Source organism: Siniperca chuatsi, linkage group LG20 (genome assembly GCF_020085105.1).
Source record: "Siniperca chuatsi isolate FFG_IHB_CAS linkage group LG20, ASM2008510v1, whole genome shotgun sequence".
In the NCBI taxonomy this organism is placed as follows: Eukaryota; Metazoa; Chordata; class Actinopteri; order Centrarchiformes; family Sinipercidae; genus Siniperca; species Siniperca chuatsi.
In genome coordinates this window covers 11,402,931-11,426,013 of record NC_058061.1, presented here as the reverse complement: position 1 = coordinate 11,426,013, position 23,083 = coordinate 11,402,931, and the positions used below count along the sequence as shown (strand labels likewise).

The 23,083-nt window shown below is 39.4% G+C and overlaps 1 protein-coding gene and 1 long non-coding RNA gene across 5 annotated transcripts; one reads left to right on the top strand and one right to left on the bottom strand.

Moving 5' to 3' along the window:
• Window positions 1-167: 167 nt before the first annotated feature.
• On the top strand, window positions 168-2,526 carry LOC122867191. The gene is made up of 2 exons (XR_006375867.1): window positions 168-1,889; window positions 1,925-2,526. It is a non-coding gene; the product is annotated as an uncharacterized LOC122867191 (long non-coding RNA).
• Window positions 1,961-22,328, bottom strand: aclyb (ATP citrate lyase b). 4 transcript variants are annotated; one of them, XM_044177623.1, is made up of 30 exons: window positions 22,164-22,328; window positions 20,200-20,381; window positions 19,426-19,548; window positions 17,932-17,994; window positions 17,267-17,457; window positions 16,216-16,295; window positions 15,749-15,879; window positions 15,208-15,326; window positions 14,358-14,494; window positions 14,037-14,098; window positions 13,141-13,258; window positions 12,703-12,857; window positions 12,081-12,174; window positions 11,818-11,874; window positions 11,145-11,174; window positions 8,312-8,453; window positions 7,400-7,568; window positions 7,181-7,285; window positions 6,828-7,024; window positions 6,576-6,657; window positions 6,295-6,405; window positions 6,060-6,187; window positions 5,851-5,944; window positions 5,276-5,430; window positions 5,017-5,167; window positions 4,714-4,857; window positions 4,362-4,475; window positions 4,059-4,141; window positions 3,329-3,405; window positions 1,961-3,245 (listed from the first exon to the last, which is right to left on the bottom strand). In XM_044177623.1, the coding sequence occupies exons 2-30, from the start codon at window positions 20,356-20,358 to the stop codon at window positions 3,151-3,153; spliced, it is 3,366 nt and encodes a 1,121-aa protein (XP_044033558.1). In that variant the 5' UTR covers window positions 20,359-20,381; window positions 22,164-22,328; the 3' UTR covers window positions 1,961-3,150. The 4 variants fall into 4 exon arrangements, with proteins under 4 accessions (XP_044033558.1, XP_044033559.1, XP_044033560.1 ...); XM_044177624.1 differs by lacking the exon at window positions 11,145-11,174; XM_044177625.1 differs by lacking the exon at window positions 11,818-11,874 and having other exon boundaries at window positions 22,164-22,327.
• Between the last annotated feature and the right edge of the window lie 755 nt (window positions 22,329-23,083).

Sequence of the window (23,083 nt, the reverse complement as noted above, 5' to 3'; positions counted from 1 at the left end):
AATTAAGACATTTGTGTCATTGTACATGTATGCAAAAGTTATTGACCTTGTGTTGCATTTGGGTGCAACAAAAACGTTACGTTTTCTTTCTCTGTTAAGAGAAGCACAGTAGACTGCTTTTATGGATTAAGACAATTAATTTGTGTTTTTATGTTTCGTCAGCTGATGTCCACCACTTTGGACATAATGTACATTTTCGCTTGGACTTTTGTCTGAGTTCCTTTAGAAGCCAGTAGTGAAGAGTGCCACAGAGTAAGTATTTATGATACACACACACACACCTGTTATTAAATTGTTATTGCAGTATAAAAAGTTGGTAATACATGAATACAGATGAAAAACCATACTTTCAGTAAACCTAATTTGAGGCATGCCAGTGTAAGCCATATTTCCAAATACAATACTTACTATTATTTATTTTAGGCAGTTTCAAACTCCAAAGTACAGTAAGTCGCTATTTATACTCTTGAATTAAAATGTTCCCTCTGTGCATTTGACCTTGAGTGATGACCCTGGAGTCACAGACCCAGTTGTTCATTAGCAATTATTTTCCCACAAGATCTTTGAAATCAGTGTTCTGCTCAAGACAGAATCAACCTCTCCTACCAACTCTGCAAAAGGACAAGTCTTCGAAAACTTTATGTTGATGAAGAGGGGGGTTGCAGATACCTCCCTTTAAAGATGGGAATTACAGGAGCCGGATCATTCATTTATTGGCTTGTTTTTAGGGGGCGGCGGTTACTATGTTTATCTGTGAAACCATCACTAGGATAATGATAAAATTTGGATAAGATTCAAACTTCCACCAATATAATTTCATTTCATGTGTGGACTATATTTAGCAGCAGTAAATTACTCATATTGCCTAGACTTAATGTCCATCATCTGCAGTGCAACATCACACAAGGTGACGCCATATCCTTCTGCTTTGTCAGTGAATTTACTACTTTGAAATGTGTTAAAGTTGCCTTGAATGCAAGTCATGCAACACTTAATTGCAGTGGTGGAATGTAACTAAGTACATTTACTCAAGTACTGTACTTAAGTAGCCTACCCATTTGAGGTATTGTACTTTACGTGAGTATTTCCATTTTATGCTACTTTATACTTCCACTACATTTTAGAGTCAGATATTGTACTTTTTACTCCGCTACATTTGTCTGACAGCTGTAGTTAATTTTCAGATTACAAATTTTCATACCCTTTTTGTCCAGTGAAAACAATGTATCTCCAAATTTGTTGATTTTGAATGTTTCACCCATAGACTGTATAAAACAGGTTTTACCCATAGATTTCAACTTTTGGATTAGCTGGAAAAATCACAAAGTCAGAGCTGAAAACAGCTGTTTTTTCTGAGCTCACAAAAAGTTGACTTTTTAGAGCTACATGGTTGTCACAGGACAGAGACGCTACAAACATATGATCTTATAGATTGATGCATTGCTGTAGATTAAGATAATAAACAGTACATAAAGTAGTAGTCGTTGTCATATATAATAGTAAAATACTGATTTTCTGCAGAACGAGTACTTTCTTTTGATACTTAGAGAGTAAAGGATCTGGATACTTCTTCCACCACTGCTTAACATTAGAAACCCTGCCCAGCTGATGCAACGCCAGCAGACATCAGGACAGTAATCAAGTGGACCCACTATCATGCTGTGAGTCGCAGACAGTTTGTGACCAGAGAGGTAACGTTACTGGTACGCTGCTCACGTTTATAAAAAAAAAAAAAAAAAAAAAAAGGGGAGTGGATTTACGGCAGGCATTTGGGAAATTTGGTCACAATGATAAAAAGAGTGGCTCCCATCAGGTACGACTTCGTTCGTACCAAAGAGCCGTTGAAAAGAATCGGATCGTTCGCGAACGTAACCTCACTTAAGTTTCAAGTACGGTAGATACCGTTTATCACCTCTGTTTACAGATCACACACAGATTTCGTCCCACACTTCAGCCAAAATGAAAAGTAAAACAATACGTTCTTTATTATTATACTACTATATAACAGCATATTACAAAAACAGTTAAATAAAAACAGCAAAACAAAGATGAAACACAGCAGGCCATACAGTGGGCAGTTACAAAGCGTAGTCTGTAAAGTCTTTAGTGAATTATTTTACAGAGCGGCATCCCTATTACGTGCAATCATTCCCCCAAGTCAAGCAAACTGCTTTCGTGGTCCCTCGCCAAAAGATGCTTTCAAAGACTCACAGGGCTCATTCATGAGACATTGTTTGTCCCCTTTTGATGCTTCTACATTTTCCTGTTTTCTGACAGTTATTCAGAATAGCAACGCAACTAGTTCATACTTGGTGGGACAGACTTGAACACCTCCACCCACTAGTTTATAACCAGGGTTGTTCTAGGAAAGGCAATGGTGGAGTGACACTTAAATCATCTTATGTTTGTTCCTTTATTTCATTAGATGCCTCCTTTTCAAAACATAAGAGCTAGGTAAGCTCTGTAACAACCACTGGACCATGTGCTTTCCTTTCTGGTTTTTTTTTCAAACAAAGACAACAAATTCCAAAAAATAACTTTGGTTTCTCTTGTGATGACAAAGATTTTTCTCATTGGGAGTGAAACTTGGAGAAGGAATTTATAACTGATTTGTTAGTGTTGAAACTAAGGTGCAATACTCAGAAAGCCAGAAAGTATACTTAAGCACACTTTCTTGTGGCCTAAAACAGGCAAATGCTGATGAAAATAAATCAATTCATTTTTGTAAGTAGTATAAAAGACAATACTGTACTGCTGAGCTTGAACAAATCAGCAGCGATTAACACAGATGAACTAATCAGACTCCGTAATGCAGGAGTCAGGCTTGAATCCTGCTCTTGTACCAACTATGCAAAAGTGTACCAATTCATTTTGTGCTCCTGCAACTACTGCAGTTTGCATTGGTTTGGCTCTTTATTCAGAACTGAATAAGTTACATCTCAAACTTTAAATAACTTGTGTAAAAACAAAATCTGAAAATATACTTCCCCTCTTTCCCTCTGTAAAAACTAGATTGAACACTTCTACCCAGATCCCTCAGTCAGACAGTACTTTCACTTTCCAGAATCATCATTAAGTGAGACGTCTAATGTTGCCTGACCCATTTGTGCAGTCACATCTGGAAATGCGTCCCATTCTGTGATGTGGGTATTACATGGACATATGTTCAGGGAGCACATAGGAGATGTCATCCCAGGGGTGGCGGTACAAACCCTGTTTCAGCCTCTTCTGGTCCAGGTAATGTCCTAATGTAAGACAGACACAAGTTAGAAGTATTGTTTTAATGCTTTGAAAGTTAGTGTCATGGCTCTATCTGAATGGGACTCACCGATAAAGCCCATACTGCGGCCGAGGACAAAGATCCCATTTAGCGCACCGATCTCCACAAACTCGTCAGCCTCATCTCTGGAACCAGTTCAACATTCATGTGAGAAACAATAGTGGACAGTGTGCCATCAACGCAGAAAGAAACAATACAGACAATGCATTCTTGGCATCAGAATTTCTCACAATGTATGAATAATACATTATGTTAATGTAATTGTCGACTACTATAAGTCCTTCTGTGGGCACGCATAAGAGGAGGCTGGTGTATTAACAGATTGTGAATGACAATATAGTAAATTATAATGTAAAATATGTCTTCATAGGAGAAGTTAACTGTTGATAAATACTGTTTAACATTTAAAAAAGTGTCCTTTGTCTGCTTACAACTACAGTGTAGTGCATTATAAATAATTTATTAAATCTTTATATAGTGCTTATAAATGCTAAATAGTGGGTGTTAGTTATCTACATTTTTTAAGTGTATCATGTCAGAAGATATTGACACACCTTCTGTATATGATGAGTTACAGAAAGTTAATCTACAGTAACATTTGTCTGCCTTGCAATGGATCAAGCAATGGATCAGTAGCAAATACTTTAAGTACCTCGAAATTTATATTTGTGTTAAAATGCATCCCTTCAAAGCACAAAAAACCCCAAAACCCTATCTTACTGGACTGACACTTCCACCTCACCAGTCTCTCAATGGCATAGCAGTTTGATATTCTTACCGTGTGAAGCCTCCACACGTCCTAAGCAGGTCCACAAAGGCAACACCAATAAAACCATCTACGTTGAGGATCAGGTTGGGTTTCTGAAGATAAGAAAGAGAAATCAATTTATCTAAAAGTCAGAGAAATATCAGTAAGCCAGACAAACTCTGCCAGATTTAACATAAAAAAGGAGGAAAGGTTCTGCACACTGTCCAAAGATTGAAATGTGTGTTGGTCAAATGTTCCAACTGACTGACCATCTGATTTTATTTGAGTTTTCACATGTTGTGTGTCACTCTTGCTAATTCAGCTGACAAGTACCTTGGAGGTGGTGATCTTCTCTACGTCTAGGGCATAGTCGAGTAGCTGGGTGGAGGGGAAATGCTGCTTAACAAAGTCCTTCAGAATCTGCACCCGCATGTCTGGGTTGTTGATCTGAAAACAGAGAAACTGCGTATTACGTTATGGCTTTGTGTCTTGTTTCAATGAATTAATCTAATAAAAAAAATCAGAAGAAGCTCTTAACTGTAAGGTATTCCTTTATTTTAATTCTAAACTAAAGAAAAATTATTTAGGAGGTATAATCTTGGCAAATTTCTACTATAATCTAAAAATTCCACATCATTTATGGCTCTTGATAATGTAACTTGAGGTAGTGTGAAAAGCTGCCTACTGATTTGACCCGGTGGCCGATGCCCATTATCAGCTTCCCATCCTTCTTCATTTTGTTGACAAACTCCATGGGCAGCATGCCGCTGTCAAATGCCTTGCTGAACTGCTTCGCAGCTGCATCCAGAGCACCTCCAAAACGGTCCCCCTGGAATTTATGAATAAATCATGTTTCAGTATAGAAACAACTTGGTCAGTTTTAACCATGTGGCCCAAGTGAGCCGTAAAAGACAAGAGGTCTTTTTTGTTAGTTAAAGATGGTGGCACATTGTATGTGCGTAAGTGTTTGTGTGAGAGCAGTACTGACAATGGTGAGCAGGCCAGAGGTGAGGCTTGAGATAAGGTCCTTGCCAGCACGAGCACAGACGATGGTGTTGTGTGCACCAGAGACGGCAGGCCCGTGATCAGCAGTCACCATCAGGCACATCTCAATGAACTGGCAGGCATAGCGTGGCAACCTAGACAGAAACACAGCACAGCTTATTCCACTGAAAATATATTTGTTAAAATAAATAAATAAATCTATCAGCAGACACTTGATTTACACTAGTTGTCGTCATACCAACCTGCGTTGGAACCAAAGCAAGCCCAACACTCCACCTAAACCCATCTCCTCTTTAAAGACCTCAGTGATGGGCATGCCGGCGTAGATGAGCTCCTGGCCTCGCTCATCACAGATGCTCGTCATGAATGAGGCTGGCTTACGGATCAGGCCCAATTCCTGGAGGAAATCCAGTGGAGTGTAAAACAAATATAAGATGGGTTCTAACACACAGGTAATAAACACAGTGTGAAAATGTTTGCACAGTGTGAAGCAGAGATCAGTGTCGGCATATGTGTCAGCTGAAGAAATTGCAGTACAGAAATGCTACTGATATGTTGGAAAAAAAATAATATTGGCCAATAAAGATAATTACCTTAAAAATCCAATATCGGTCAGCCACTAATTTTTAACAATCAAAACGAAATACAAATTTAAATAAAGAAATAATGAGCTTTAAATTGTTATTCCATTATTCAATTCAATTGTAAGATTCAACAACTATTTAATTCTTCAGTGGCTAAGAAAAAAAAAAAAAAAAAAAAAAAAATGAATAAGCCATTTTTAGGTTTATTAAAGAGTAATGATCAAAGTTCTTACCCTGGCCCAAGAGTAATCCATAGGCACTGTTGGGGGAGGCACCTCCTGAGCAGGAATGATGGTACCATTGGCCACCAGTTTATCATAAACAGTCCTATTTCACCATACATACATACACACACACACACACACACACACACACTATATCAGTGAAAAACCCTAAAACACAATTCAATGACATTGGTATCACCATGTGATGAATTTCTCACTTGATGACATCCCCCAGCTCATCAAAGCTCTTTGGTACATAAGCTCCAGCATCCCTCAGAGCCTGGTTCTTGGCTACTGCTGTTTCTGAAGCCTGGTTGGCACAGGCCCCTGCATGGCCAAACTGAACCTGAGGATGGCAGTATTACAGTTTGAGCTAAAAATAAAAATAAAAATCTGAATTCCCAGGTAACAACAATAACAAAATCCAAAGCAACAAAAACACAGCCAATGAACCTCTGAAGCGAACATGGTGGCGCAGGTTCCGATACACCAGCACACCACAGGCTTGGTTATCCTGCCCTCTGTGATGCCTTGGCAGATCTTGTACTCCTCTGTGCCTCCAATCTAGGTTGTCAGAGTAAAAGGGATGTTTAAATTTGCCCACAGATTAATTTCAGTAAATACATATGAATTCACATGGAACATAGCCAACATGCTTTAAATTAAAGTAAATTAACAAAAACATTACGTTAGTGTTAGTCTGAAAATATAAATATCCGTGGAGCTACTCTCACCTCTCCCAGCATCACTATCATCTTGACCCCTGGAGTGTCCTGGTAACGAAGGACATGGTCCATGAAGGTGGAGCCTGGATATCTGGACAAAGAGGACCCAGGACACAAGGACTTAGAAAGTCTTTCAGACATAAATGTTTCTGTGGAGGGATGAATTATCTAAAAATTAGAAAACTAATAATTTCATAACAGGCTTCACAGGACAACTGCCTCTCACTCAGAAGCAAATCATTTGCAAATAAGTTCTTGTACCTGTCTCCTCCGATGGCTACTCCTTCATACACGCCGTCTGTGGTACGGGAGATGATGTTGTTCAGCTCGTTGGACATGCCCCCAGAGCGTGACACATATGCCACGCTGCCGGGACGATAAAGTTTGGAAGCCAGGATGTTGTCCAGCATGCCACCTGTGTTGCCGATCTTAAAACACCCCGGCTTGATGCCACCAACCTGCGAGACAGAAAATAATGGGTAAACTTATGTGTGCCAGTTGAAATGCATAATCTTATGCTTACATGCCTCTATAAACTCACAATGACCACTACATTCACATTCTACTGCATTTCTTAAAGACTCTGTCTCTGTGGGTGTGATGTGGCTGCATACCGTAGCAGGGCCAATGATAGTGACACCTTTCTCATCAGCCATTTTGATTATCTTCCTTGTCTGAGCTTCAGGGATGCCCTCAGCTATGATGGCGATAGTGTGGATCTGAAAACACAATTAGATAAGAGAGGTGACTTTCATGTCTGGCTGAATCTCACATGTTTACATATAAGCCCATACATCACTGCATAAACATAATTTTACAGTATGTCTTTCTACCTGTGGGTACTGCATGGCCTCCAATGTGCTGTCGAAGGCTGAACGCAGGGAAGCAAAGCTGATCAGGACGTCCACCTCGGGGTGCTTCTTCATGGCATCGGCCATGTTCTTATAGACAGGCAGCAGGATCTCCTTGTGGCCCCAGTAGAACTTCTGCTTGTGATCCCCACTGGGCAACACAGAAATTTAAGATAGAAGTATATAAATATAACAACATTTTATTTTAACTTCACTAGAGCAGTTAAAACTTCTCAAGAGCATACCGAATTGCAAATTTGGAGACTGTCGCCATTGATATTACATTTTTCCTGGCAAAAGTATTACTTTATATATATAAAAAAAAAAAAAAAGTGTGAGTAAAATGATACAATTCTGTCAATTAAAAATCTTCAGATCTTTTAGGTTTGGTTTCTTACCAAAAGTAAGAAAGTTGAGCAGAGTACAGATTGCCAAGTTTGTTGAGTGTCAGAATATGTAAACTCAAAGATAAACACATTTAATCAAGATAAAATAGGACTTGATAAAGATATGAAGACTTGACATATTTAAGCAGGAAATCTCACTACGAGAAGTCAATACTTATACTAATAAAGTTGGCCATAGTGTATGAGCATTTGTAACATTATCCTTTATTGTTTGGGGGAAAATGCACATTTCATTCATTCAGTACACAACTACAAAACGGTCTCTGTAGTTTTCCAATTAATATTAGCATCATGGATCTGAAATGCAAAAAACAACCACGCACACATTGACAAGAAAAAAAAAAAAAAACAATATCTGCAGTGAAACGTATTTAGGACGATCTGTGAGTAACACTGTAGAGATGTCCTTAATCAGTTAGGGTTGGAGTATCAAGTTTGTAATTGAACTAATTTCAGACAGACATACTTGAGATCTTGGGGAACCTACCTGAAGGGGTAGACCATGGCTGCCACAGAGGGTTCCTCCCGGGAGCACACATAGTCAAAGTCCATCATGCCTTGCACGGCGCGCGTCTGCATGCCCCAGACTATGGCCTTGGTGTGTTTTCTGAAGAGTGTGGCGGCTTTGGCTGAAGGAACGAGAGAAGAGAGAAAAGAGAGAGAGAGAGAGAGAGAGAGAGAGAGAGAGAGAGAGAGAGAGAGAGAGAGAGAGAGAGAGAGAGAGAGAGAGAGAGAGAGAGAGAGAGAGAGAGAGAGAGAGAGAGTCAGAGCTGAAAGCAGAAATAAAAATAATCACAGGCTAGATGGTGGGGGCGGGGGGTCAGGCTCAGGAAAACAGCAGGAATGGGGTTGGTAACATGCAGAGTAGAGATCTCACTCAGAGCACAGAGCTACAGGGGGTAGAGAAAATACAGTAACTCTTCATGATTAAAGAATTTGTAGTTACAACTTACAACATCACCAATGCAAACACTGCTACAAAAGGAAGGAAGGTTTCTCTTTCTTGATGCAGTTTGCCTGCATTAGGCATATGTTGTCATTTTTCCACACACTTCCTCTTGACATACTAACTTATTTTACAGGATTTTTCACAGATGCATTGTTTTTAAGCTGACAAATGCTGTTGTTGCATTCAAACTAATATAAACTCTCATTTGTAAGTGTAACCAAGTTACTCTGAGAGTCCATTATGGGGAATCTCTTTTGCTACAGCAGCTCACTATCACGTCAGTGCACACAGGGATAGAAGTACTAAGCAAAAATATAATACACTATAATACAGGTCAGAGAGAGTAGGCTTAAGACTTTCCTCTTTGATAAAGCTTATAGTTAGGGCTGGCTTGGGTGAGTCCTGAACCATCCCTTAGTTATGCTGCTATAGGCCTAGACTGCTGGGAGACTTCCTGTGATGCGCCTATTTCCTCTCTCCCACTCTATCTGTATGTATTTTTATCCCATTACTGCATGTTACTAACTCAACATCTTCTCTCTCCCATAGTTTCGTGCTTTCTTGTTTCTCTCCTCTCTCTTTCAGCAGGTATTTCTGCCTCCGGAGCTGCAGAGAATGGATCTGTGGTTGTGGGCCACCTGCTGCCCCTGTGTTCCTGCTCGACAGCTGCTACTACAGTTGTTGTTAGTGGCTCTGTTACTGATGCTGACATTATTTTTTCTATAGCTATCATTCCTATAATTACTAATTTATTAATATTAACACTATTAACAATTCTAGGTGGTATTTGCATTGTGCCCCGCCTCAAAACCTAACACGGCAGAGGCAGATTGAGTCTGGTTCTGTCAAAGGTTTCTGCCTCTTAAAAAGGAAGTTTTTTTCTTGCCACTGTCACCAATGCTTGCTCATGGTGGGATTTGTTGGGTCTCTGTAATTAATATTATAAAGAGTACAGTATAGACCTGCTCTATAGGAAAAGTGCAATGAGATAACTTCTGTTATGAATTGGTGCTATATAAATACATTTTATTTAATTAGTAGTGCAAGAAAAAATGTCTATGTGCAGACTGAGCTGAGGCAGAGTAAAAAGGACATTACAAAAGATCTGTGTGTCATGTGTCAGAAGTGTCATGTGTTCTGTTTTGAATGCTGAATGTCATGTTAGTGTACAATATGGTTTGATGCATTTGTTGTTAAAATTAGTCATCATCTTTGTTCCAGTCCTCTTAAGTCTCTCCTCTCTGTCCACACTCACTGCCTTCTGTTGTTCTCTGATCTGATCCAAAGCAAGTTGTGCACAGAGCTAGTAATTGTTAATATCACTGCCTCTATCAATATTACTCTCAGCTGTAGAGTAACGAGTATTGTTTTACAGGGTTTCTTGCAGTTAAATTTAGACCGAATGTAATTGAATACCGGTGTGATGATCATACTGACCAAATTACGTAAGTATGATGGAAAGCCAGTAGAGACGATATGGCCTAGAAATATTTATTATTATAATATCACATTTTTTCCAGCAGTATATAACAATAGTTCCTAATGATATAATTAATTAATTAAAATTAATGCGACCTGGACTTAACTAATTAAAAATTATTAATTCATTAAATTAATTTAAGTTTTTGCTAAAATTGACACTTATGATCCATTATGAGCTTCCTAGCTACTGTAGTGACAGTGTTTTTTTACAGGTCTGATGGTGCAGAATGAAACTCTGCAATGAAAAAAAAAAAAAGATTGAACCGCTTCCTGTGCAGACAATCCACTGTCGTAACAATACCAGTTTTAGTTATTGGGTGCACAGTATAACATATCCCAACAGCCCACAATCAGATACAAAACATTTTATAAAACATTACTGCCTACAGCAGGCAAGAGAACATATTTAAAAAAACTTTTGTAAATTCAATTTAAGACCTTTTTTTTTTTTAAAAAAAGGGAACTGAATTAAATGCTTCTGACCTTTCAAGACCTGCAGATACCCTGGTTTTAGGATGAAGCTGGTCTTGAAGGGAAAGCACAAATGTTGAAATGATAGATTTCTTCTGGTTTGGTGGGTCATGGTTTTGTCTTGAGGTACTCATACAATTAAATTCTAATATTAAAGAAATGTCTGCCATGGTTTATTTTTACAACACTTATATGTCGTACCAGACAAATTCCACCAATGATTCCCAATATCAATTTGGATGGAAATGCTTATTCAACAAATTTATGCAGACATAAAACAGCACCCCTTCAGGTGAGTAAGCCACCATAAGAATGCAAAATAGAAGGACAGACTGGGAAGATAAAATGGGAAGGCAGGGGGAAGGGGACAGAGGGGGTGGAGAGGGCAGGAAAACAGGTTTTTCACACCCTTCCATACCTCTGCTGCAGCCTGAAGAGGCTTGCACTTCTGTGACCGCACAGGACGGGAACACAAAATGAGCAAAAAAAGAGAAAAGAAAGAGGGCATCTTTATCTTATTCATTTAATAGACTTCAATGCATTAGGTAAACTGTGTCATCTCTGAAAAACACTCCATAAAAATAGCACACCAGAGGAAAGACCATGCAAAGTTCAGCTGCTACAGAGCATGCCTTTACTGAGCTGCTGTGAAAAGCAATCTAAAAAGTATAGTCTGAGCCACAATCTCAATCTCATTTAAAATCCTGTGCTTAACATTTGACTTCTAACACTACAATCAAAACTATCCCTACACAACAACACACAACTCAGTCAAAAGACTGCAAATCTTTTCTAAAGATCCTTGTATTCACGAGTCTTAGCATTAGAAAACTGATGATATGCTTAATTTGTGGATTATCTACAATTCTCTAGTTTTATTTATTCCAAGGACAAAAAAATACAAGCATCTTATTGCTGAAGAATATAATGAACCCACTGGACTACTGAGGTGTTGCAAACATGTAGGTGCCACACACAAACTCCTTTCTACCAAGATTAGGAGGGTTAAGGGTAAAAAGAAAAAGGGGCAAACCAGTGTCGAGTGTGTGGGCAGCCGAGCGCAGTGTGGGCATGGCACACCTATCACTTACCTTTCCAATTGCCTGTGACCACATTCTTCAGAGGCCACAGTATAGAATGAAGAGAGTCTTAGAGAAACAAGCATGAAAAAGGCGAAGGTGAGTGGACAGTTTGTGCAGCAAAACAGGAGGAGGAGGGAGAAATAGAAAGAAAATTAAAATGCAGAATAGCAGTGATGGAATTTGCGGGGAGGGAGGGAGCAGAAGTGTATGAGTACATATGGAGTCTTGCTGATAAGAGGCAGTGGAGCGGTGAGTGCTACTGTGTTAGTTACCTGCTGGAAGACCTGCTTTAGACTTTTTGGCCGGGGTGACATCATTAGATGTCCTGGGTTCAGAGAATGAAGCGGTCCTTGTTGTAGCTGGAGTCTGGTACAGAAAATATAGAGAAAAAAACATTTGCTATTCAAAGAATTACAGAAGCTTCCGAGGAGAAACGGTAGCTTGGAACTAATAATTTCCCTCATCAGGCAATATAGCCTTGACAGGTATGTACTTTAGAAAAGAACATTTTAAAATGTCTTATGTGAATTATTGGGTACTGCAGAGACAATCTGGAGTTGTATGTCTTTTGTCTTTAGCAAAAAGCCAACACCAATAGATAGTACAAATGGCAGCCATCATGGGGCGTTGTTTTATGCAATTTGTAGGAAATTGTGATATATGGCCTACACCAAATGACATCTAGATGACATGGCCATGCCATCTCTAATGTTAATGCATTACTCAGCAATAATCCCTTTCTTTAAACTATCAAACAGTAAAATTAGTTAACTGGATTTACAAGAAGAGTTCACAATTTAAATGCCCATTAATTCACTGGGGAATGTGCACAATGAAATGCAGTGCCTGTCTCAAGCAATACGGCTTCTGTAATGTGTCACTGAATGAAAATACCACTGCACTGTTGCTGGCATTGAGGAGGAAGTTGGCGGTATGTGCGTCCATTGGGGGCTGATTAGGGATTGGCCGGTGGCCCAGAGCCATTCCAACAATGGCTGTCATATGGGTCTCGGTACCAAACACATGGATGGGAATACCCGTGGTCTTCCCTGCACAAAGAAAAAAGAAAAACAGAGTTAGACAACTCAATTTAAATACATTTAAATTAAATTTAAAAAAACGAACTGGTATTCATGCTCTCATATCACCTGCGCATGCATTCAAAAACATTATTATCCCTCTTTCCGGTCATGTGTAGTCCAATAAAATAATCTGAAAATTGCTTGACACCAAGTATTTCCAAAATGACAAATTACATACTACAGTCATAATCTAATTCCTTTGATCTCTGACTGGGCTCTTCCCTATGACCCTCAGTTTCATCTCACTCACCTACTTCCCCCATCACCCTCAGCCCCTCCTGGTAGTTGGGCCCGCCACGTCGAACAAAGATGGTGACCTCGTGCTCCTTCAGAGGACCTTGGTAGTCTTTGATGGCCCTGACAATGCCCTGAGGAGAGACACAGGCAGGTCAGCTATGTAACTCACGGATGGTGCATTCTTCAAAAATATCTGCATAGGTGTGTGCTGGTGAAAGTGGCTCAGACATGGGGAATGTGCAGTGTTTTTTTAAATTAACACCATTTAATATGTCCATATCAGAAAGCAAGATTCAAAATCTCAATCTCATGTGCTTCAAAAGGACTAGGGGACTTTTTGTCACAAGTGTTCAGCCCAACATCCACTGAGTTTCCCTGCATTGAAGTTAGTAACATTATCATTTCCTATGGGGACTGCCACACACACACACACACCTTAATGTCATCTGCTATAACTTGTTACTTATTAAAAAGTTTTTATGTATTATTCATGAGTAATAGTGCTGAATTAACCAAAGGAAAATAGAAAATGTACTTTAATAGGTAACAAAAACAAAATTGGCTACAGCGGGCAGCTGAGTTTGTGTCCTCCTTAAACTGGACTCTTACACTGTTTAAAATTGTTATCTGGCCATAAATATTTACTGTACAGACATATACTGTATTAACATGAATTTGATGTGAAGTTTCATGCGGAGTGTCTCAACAAGGAATGAAGCTGCAGAAGCTCCAACAGACTAGCCTCAACTAATACAGAGACTGATTCCTTCAATAGCTTCAGAAAGAACAAAATATTGTGTTGGAGTTGTTTTTTTCTTGTAGGAAAAATCATCAATATACATTTGATTGACTTAATCACACTATGAAGGCCTGTGATAACATTTAGAGTTGACAGTTAATATGCTTCACCTTGAATGTGGCTGCTACATTGGTGAAGTTGGCAATACTTCCTCCGATGATCAGCACTTTCCCTGTGGGATACAGAGAGAGGAGGTGATAGGTTAAGAACATGTTCATGACTGAAATTTGACACCCCAGTAATATAGTTTGGTGGCAGCCATGAAGTCTATTGCTGGCAACATACACAGTGTACAGTGGCCTTGTGACACACTAAAGGAGAATAAAGTAGGTCACACTGCAGAAGAATGATCCAACTGTCCAAGAAGGATCCAAGACTGTTTTGTCTGGTAACTCGCGCCCCCCCCCCAATAAAGTGTTGGCTGTACCCACCTTGAGGATGTTTCTCCCGCGTCATGAGAGAGAGGATGGTTTTTGCGTAGTCGTAGGTCTGCTGTTCACTGGGTGCGCCAGAGTACTCGCCATAGTTGGCCAGTTCATCCACCCCGCCTAGGTCACAGATGGTGTCGCTAAAGAAAAGGGAAGATGGACAGTTAAGTACTGTGCCCTGATTCTAGTTGGTGCTTTTAGTTTTAATTAACGGTGCACTGTGGAGTTTCTTGTAAACAAAACAAAAGTTATGTTTACATTTAGTGTTACTCACCAAAACGCATTGTGTGTATCCTTGAGGTTTAACAAAAAAAAAAGTGTTGAATGCATTTCCTTCCTTTTTAAGTAGCAGTTTTTAAGTCCTGCACTGTTACATCCATGTTTACTAGCTTGCAGTCTTCCTCTTCACTGCCTTTGTTGGCACATTGTTGCATATCTTGGCACATTACTGCCACCTGTAGATCAGTGGAATAGCGGGAAACCATTGGCAGGAATGTGCATCACGTCAAATGCGCACACGAGCGTGTGCATGTGGGTCCTTGTGCACGTGCACGAGACCAACAAAAGGGGGACCTAGACCTAAACAAAACTGCTGCATAGTCCTACTATAGGTTAATAACTCCAATTGCTGAGTCAATAGGAATGTCAAAAAGGTGTCTGCCAAAGGCAAAAACTTGCTTTGCATCACTAACTGCAATGTGAATCAAAGTGTAACAAGCTTTTACATTTCAAGCCATATAGCTACGGCAGTGGCACACAATATTAAATATATAGTATATCTTTCATCCACCAAAGCACTTTGAATAGTTTCTGTTAGCTAAAAAGGTTCGATATAAACAAATACCACACGTACCTGTAGACTACTGAAGCCCCTCCTCCAGCCACCATGGTCCAGATCCTGCCACGAGGGTTCAGCAGGGTCAGCTTCAGACTGGCACCACTCTTTGCATCCAGATCAGCTATGTACGCCTCCTACAATGGGCAAATCATATAGTGGTATTACATTCTGGTCAGTGAATGCACAAGGCCAAGGATGGAGGCTTAAACTGAGATTCAAGCGACTTGCACTTCAGTTCCTCACTAATGTCAGTGTAGGTAAATGTAAGTTTAAGGTGCCATTTGAAAGTTTAGGCTGGGACTACATTTGATATATTTGTTCTCAGAGGCAAAAATAACATGTTTTTGAAATACCTGAACATGAAAGGACTGTGAATATAAAATATTATAATGTATGCAGACAAAAGAAATAAGTTACTCCCCCAAAACATTTAACTTGTACATCTTCTAAGATTAAACTGTGAAAAAGACCCATTTACTTACCATGCTGCAGTATTATAACCCAATAAATCTTAATACACACATAAAAACCTGCTTTATTGTCCTTTAGATCTCACCTCTGGATATGCTTCTCTGCCAAAGGGTGGTGGAAACTCCACATCTCCCCATTTAGCCTTGCAGATGTAATCTGCTGTTGCATCAATCTTGGCTGCCATGTCGAGGATGTACACTCCATCATGGGTGACGACTGGTTAAGAGAATAAAAGTTGTGTTATCCATTAATTTGACATTTTCCCTCAAGTAAAGATGTTACAGAAGCGTATGTACCAGTGGTAAATTTGATGCTAAATGTGGAGAAATTAGTAACTTGTTCCCATGAATTAATAGTGAATCCCCCCCAGTACTTAATTCACTCTCTTGAATTGACAATGCACAAATGGAGCTGTTAAAGAGTAATAAAACAGTTCCCATCTTCCCAAACTGAAGAATAACACTGGATCTTGCTTCTGAGTCCTAAAGTAGAAAATGAATATAAAGATGCACAGCTGAGATGCATCGGACTTTGAAGTTAAGAAAAACTTACCTAGAGGGTTGATCTCAAGGTAGGTGAAGTAGAGGTCCTCATATAAGTTGAAGAGGCCCACTATGAAACTGGCCAGGACTCTTCAAGAAGGAAAAAACAAACAAACAGTAGATGATAATCACCATATAAGAGGTCAACAACAAGTCTTATTAGAAAACATAAAATGAGTGTAGACCAGTGCTTCCCATCCATAATATATTAAATGAACATTGTAAAACATGTTTTGTTGCCAAACAATTATTCTAAATGCTTCCACAAATGCTGGAATGATAGAATTTAAAGTGGATCCCACTTTGTTTCCAAGGGCAGAGCTTGTGAGAAACTAGTCCCAAAAAGCAAAGTCATACTGTATAAAAATAAAAAATAAAAAAAAGGAGGAGATCAGCCTGTTCTCTGCACTGGGGATGATATTTAGAAGGGAGGGGGCAGAGAGCCTCTTTGATTCATTGGCAGAAAAATTTAGTAAACAGTAACAAATAAAATCTGACAGTAATAGGTGGGATAATGACTATATATCACTTTATTGCATTTGTAGCAATAACTGGCTGAACACATGAGGGGGAGCACCTATTATCAAAGTCTCTCTGAAGTGAAGATTAATCAGCAGCCCATGATACAGAATATCACGGACTGTATCAACTCTAATGAACACAAAATTGCAATATATATCAAACTGGCATCACATAATTGCTCTAGTATCACATCAAAAAGGTGCCTTCTAACGCCTGTTCCCTACCGAATAGATACAAAATGACCTAGTCATTGATCCTAGTTGGGTTTGATGGACAAAATTATTCAGATACAGTATACTTTTGTTTTTTCCATTAGAGAGACCCAGAATCACTGTTTGATAAACTGTTCTATCTATTGGTATTATATTGCATTTTAACATTCAGGTAAAAAACATCCTTATGACTTACTTTCAACCAACTAAGTTTGTTTTACTGCTGTAGCTCTTTCCGTGTGGATATGAATGAATGAATGAATGAATGAATGAATGAATGAATAAATAAATAAATAAATAAATAAATAAATAAAGATGTGTCCGTACTCCTTCTTATCATCAGGAATGTGTGTGAGGAGCTGCTCTGTGACTTGGTCCTCACTCAGCTTGTCATCCACTGTGACCATCAGCCTCTGGGCCTTGGTGTCCACGTCACCCACCTCCATTCCTCCCTCGTGGTGGAAAAGCACATGGTCGCCCTCACGTGTGGCATAAATACACACATAAAACTCCTCCTCCTGGGTGGACCAGCAGAGAATTAGGGTACACAAACACATATTAACAGATTAGGTTTGTCAACAGCAGAGCTTGCTATCTCATTTACAAAAGGCTGACAAGCTGTTTGAATAACATAAACATCCAGTTCCCTATTTTAACAAACTGACCTTCATACAGGCACATTTTCTCGCGCATTCATGGGTGGAAAACACATCACACACATATTTCACCTCTATTTTCCCTCAGTTTGTTCAATTCAAAAACTGTAAAGGAATCAACCAACTAATCATATGCACACTGACCTAAATAAAAAACACTTTGGTATCCTGGGCCCTGGATGTTTCATTGATATACTGAGTGGGTTGATCATTTGTTTCCTTAGTTAATGTGGGTCTATGAGATGATCTATGATTAAAGGCTACACAAATAAACTTCAAGTGGCTTTCAAACAAACAGGATGTGGAATGAGGAAACAAGAAACTTGCATACATTACCTGTGTGTGTGGAACAAATGGCTCAATGAGGAAGTTCTTCAGCACACCCTTTGCCTTTCCCACCTATTCAAGATAAACAACTTGATGTCACAAACCACAAGCATGTCAGTCGAACCTAGTTATATACTTGAAAGTGAATAGCAATACAGCCCTCAAACTAGAAAAAAACTAAACACTGTCTTATAGGAAAATGCAGTAAAAAAGGACAGTAGAAGTGGAGTCTGCACATTACATGCTGCTCCAAGGTTTGATTTACTGTTGTCACCTTTACACATTCTGTTTTGTTTATGTGCATATTCCTTTTTTTAATTATTAAGAGGAAAGCACATAGAATGGCATTTGATATTAAAAAACCAACAACTAACGGCATGGCTGGTGCGTAAATTCCCTTATATACTGGAAGTATGGCGACAGCATGTTTGAAGTGCAGCACAGCATGTATGTACAGTATGTATGGTGGACAAGAATAGACCGCCCTCCTCCACTGCATTACATGACCTCTGACCTGGCAAATCTAAACATAATCCCAGCCTCTGGTACTGGACACAGCAACCTTCTTCACATAAAAAAAGGTCCATATGCTTGGACTAATGGACAAGGAACTGCAGCTTACATTCTCTTCAGATGCAGTACAATCCACAATGTGGCAGTAATGTTATTTACTACTTGGGTAGGACTGTTAGACTGCATTGCTGTCTTCATTTATGACTAAATTAGTCTGGGGAAAAATAAATAAAAATCACACTGAGGAGCAGGGACCATATGCTAAATATATCTAAATGCAATACATTTTATTTAAATTAGTTTTCTTTGTAGTTTTTATAATACCAATACACTATCAATGCTGGCTCTGCTGTTGTGTCCCAAATTTCCATTATGGGAGTAAATAAAGTTGTATTTCAAACTGATGAGAAACATCAAGAAACAAAATCAAAAATATGTTTAAAAGCCCAGAGAAGATTTTTTTTAAAAGAGAAAGAAAAAAAAGTTATTGGTGCACTGGAACACTGGCAGAGTAAGGATATTTATCTGAGCAGATTCTGAGCAAATTAAATTATGTTATTTTGAATGGGGATACAGACACATAATTTCTAGTCTTTAAGAAAAGACTGGCTTCTCTTTGTCTGAATGACAAGACAGCTGAGTGACCAGTAAAGCTGTGTTTAGACCAACATTAGATCACTCCTTTGACACAGTGGGGGGCAAACGCAGGGGACAAAAAAAAAAAATGCAGGGTCACCCAACAAAAAAAGTTGAACCAACTTTTGCTGGACCGCAAGCACATTTCTGGTAGATTACAACAAACAATAACTTTCCAGAGATGGAAAATCCTTCCTCACAGTTTTAGAAACCATTTCAGTGTTTTGGTGTCTGATAATCCTTCATTCTCTTGGATCTGTTACTTCAGCTGGACTTCCTGGATCATATTTCACTGTCTCAAAAGGTAATGCTGGGCTGTTTTGGTCTAAGACAGAAAGGTTACAGTCAACTCACAGTGGTCTCTATCATGAGGTGGGCTTTGAGCCATTCTTGGACACCCTGCAGGTCCAGGTTGATGCCCACCAGCCCAAGCTTCCCGCGCCGCTTGATTAGTTGATCTGGCTTCACCACCAGACGCTACAGGGGAAAGACAGATCAGCCACATATTAAACAAAAGCCACAGATCTGCACCAATACTGGTGTGACAAACAAAACTGATACCAGGCTAAAATATGATACTGGTATCACAGAATTTCCCCATTATGAAAAATATGACAAGCTTTCCTTGTGCAGGAATTACTTTTTAGTAAAAGTACACACGATAGCTCAAAACAAGGGAGAAAATATCCTTGTTTGAGATATGTGGTATCTGCTTGCGTTACATTAACAATTTTGGTGTATAATATGATGCACAACTTGTCAAATGTCTTACCATAACCATCTTGTTATATTACTATTACTCACTCATGCCCACTTACTGCTGTAAGGAAATATAACTTCTCTAACATTACAAGTTGAATACTTGGCTCTGGCTAGTTTAGCGCTGATTTGAACAGTTTCACAAGTACGCACAAAATCATAGCAAGTCACTCAATGCATCCAAATACGTAGTCACATGCCACTGTGACGGTAATGACATAATGTCCTAAACAGGGTTTCAGTGACATGCAGTATGTAATTAGCCTCATGATTTCAATATTCCTTTACCGGCTGAGGAAACAACCTAAAACCAAGACAGGCAAGTAGAAGGCCCTTGAGGTTGCATTGAGTCTGTCGCAGCAGCCTTACCTCTGTTAGCATCCATGGATGCTCTTGTGTGAGGCGGTCCCAGTCAGTCTCAGCAGTGACACTGGCATAGCGGAAACGGTTCTGCACGGCTGCTGAGGTGCAGATATACTTATACAAGAACTCTTTTCCTGTCTGCTCTGAGATGGCTTTCGCTGACATGGCAGCGCTTGATAGCACAGGACCTGTGGGAGAGGGAGGCCAACAGTTAATAACAAAAATAAAGAAGAAAAACAGAAAAAGACAAAATCCCATATTAGTATTCAGAGCAAAAATGCAGCTAGAGCTGAAATGATTAGTCAATCAACAGAAAATATTGGCTAATTGTTTCAGTCATTTTCCAAACAAGAATGCCAATTATTTTCTGGTTCCAGCTTCTTCTTCTATAAATTGAGTATTGTTGGGTAACGTGGAGAAGTCACCTTTGACTCTAGTTTTGATTCACTACTATCAAACTCTTCAATTTCATGAGACATCAAGCCAAAAAGATAACTGAATCACACCCAGACCAAATTCGAAGGCACGCTCAAAGATTAACAGATAAGTTTAATTTAAAGTGACAAAATCAAGATATGATCTACAAAAGATAGACATTTAACATGTTTGGGAATTTCACAATATGTGTATCTGAGGAAAGATGTGACGGATAAGACCAGCCTACACAAAGACAACAGGTTGCACTGATGGTATTGATATTCCTGTTTCAAACATCACCGCATGTTGTCAGACCTGTTCAGCCAACCCATCACTGTCTCATCTAACACAAGCATACATTCATAGGTCATTGTTCCTTTGGCCTAGTGCCTAAAGTTTACAGCTCCAATTCAAGGACACAACTCTAAAGGCTGGTGTGTGGAACAGCCCAAACTGGTCCATATTGTACCTTTACCACCACCACAAACCAAACAATGATAAGCAGCGAGCCCTGATAACATGCATCCTATCGCCTCTGCATTACTGATAACATTTTATGGTAGTATTATTTCAGCTTCTGAAATGCAAGCAGTGGCTTTGTGGTAGCAGTTTCTGCATCAGCTGCAGCACTACAACACAGAAAGTCAGTCTGCAAGAGGTCTGTGATATCTATCCTGGGAAGTCTAGCTAGGATTTAGCTTAGCAGGCTATCCTGTCATGCTTTTAGAGGCAGATGTCCCAGTATTTAGCCTGCCATAATCCTAGGGTCCAGTCCATTGTTTGAAGCCATCAAGCCGTGAAATTAGTGCCACTGTACAAGCTCCTGAGATCACGGACACTGGATTTGGAGGCAGCAGCATCTCAGGGGCCAGCAAGGGGGGTACTGCTTCAGACACAGCTGCTGCTTGATGAGCTTGGCAGTGCTCTAGCATTGCTTTCCCCGTGCAAACTGCCGTGCTACATCATGTGCGTCAGGCCAACACAAGTGAACGAAGATCCTGTACCAGCTACCACACCCACTCCACAGACTGTAGCCTTAACTAGCTAGCCAAGTTCAATAACTTTAGTTTGGCTCGCTGTGGGTAAATAAAAAACAACTTCCCGGAGAGGTGATACAACGGACAAATGTAGTAGTTATAGCTAAATATACAGAGTGAGACATGAGGGAAAACAAGCTTGCCAAGGCAGGGAGATTCTGTTTGCGGATAATGTAGTTAGCCTGCGTTTGTGATTAATATGAGCCCTGCTTTTTTTTCCTGATGAGTCAGTAAAATCATCTCAGTTTTGCGCATAAACTCAATTCCAACGACTAACAGCTAAGAAAAACAATGCAGGAAACAGTTGTATATTGTCTGTGTCTGACAGGATGATAGTGACTGTTTTTTTTTTTGCAGACTAACCTCACACCATCTCACATCCGCTACCCTGAAGTCCTGACAGACAGGCTAACTGCGGTAGCCTCACACTGATGCAGACAGCTGCTAGCTAACTGGTTACCAGAGAAGCTAACAAACATTTGGGTTTAAAAAAAACAATTGAGCGAAAACGGTTACCTTGTCACTGAAAGTAGCACCTCCTCGAAAGTACAGGAATGATTTCCTGGTCAAAAATGACACAGCTAAAGAGTCACTACTTTTTGTACCGTAATCTGCTACTGCCAGTTGCCACCTCACTCTCGTCCTGTCTCACCATAATCTGGCGACCAATTGCACGTCGATGCGGGCGCCTGATTGGTTTAAACATAGTCACGTGATGACGTCAGTTACACCCACAGCTATATAAAAAGAAGCCACCTACAATAAATCACCATAAAATAACCATTGGTCAAAAATTACATGAATTACAGGACAAATTCACCTTTTAAAGCTTCATTTCAGTTAATTTAAAGAAACCCTCAATTCCAGGGGAAAACTTTGGGAAAAAGTTTGTGCACAATATTGTGTTAATTTCCAGGTGAAACATTACTCTTGGTTAAGGTTTCAAGGTATCTATAGGCAGTGGTGAAAGATGTACCCAGATCCTTGAAATAAAGTAGTAACACCGCAGCCTAAAAAGTACCCCAAGTAAAAGTCCGACAAAACTTTTGTTTAATTTCAAAGTGCACATGTATTATTAGAAAAATAATCATCAAAAGGAAATGTACCCATTATTAAGAACGGCCTCTTTCAGAGTGATATATTATTGGATTATGTAATAATAATAATAATGATATAGCAGAATTTCTCTGTTTTAGCTGGTTGAGTTGGAGCTAATTTCAACTACTTTACAGTATATTCTGTTGGGTAGTTTAATCGATAACAATGCATCATGTTTTTGAGCTGATCATGTTTTGTGTGTAAAATGTTATTCTGAAAACTATGGCTGTCAAGCAAATGTAGTGGAGTAAAAAGTACAAGATCTTCCTCTGAAATGCAGTGAAGTAGCAGTATAAAGTAGCATAAAATGGAAATCCTCAGAGTATACTTAAGTACAG

Coding starts and splice junctions, on each gene's coding strand:
- aclyb (XM_044177623.1), bottom strand. CDS start 20,358: ATGTCAGCGAAAGCCATCTCAGAGCAGACAGGAAAAGAGTTCTTGTAT. Junction 7,025..7,180: donor CTATCATTGGCCCTGCTACG/GTATGCAGCCAC, acceptor TCTGTCTCGCAG/GTTGGTGGCATCAAGCCGGG. Junction 3,246..3,328: donor CCGCAGTATGGGCTTTATCG/GTGAGTCCCATT, acceptor GTCTTACATTAG/GACATTACCTGGACCAGAAG.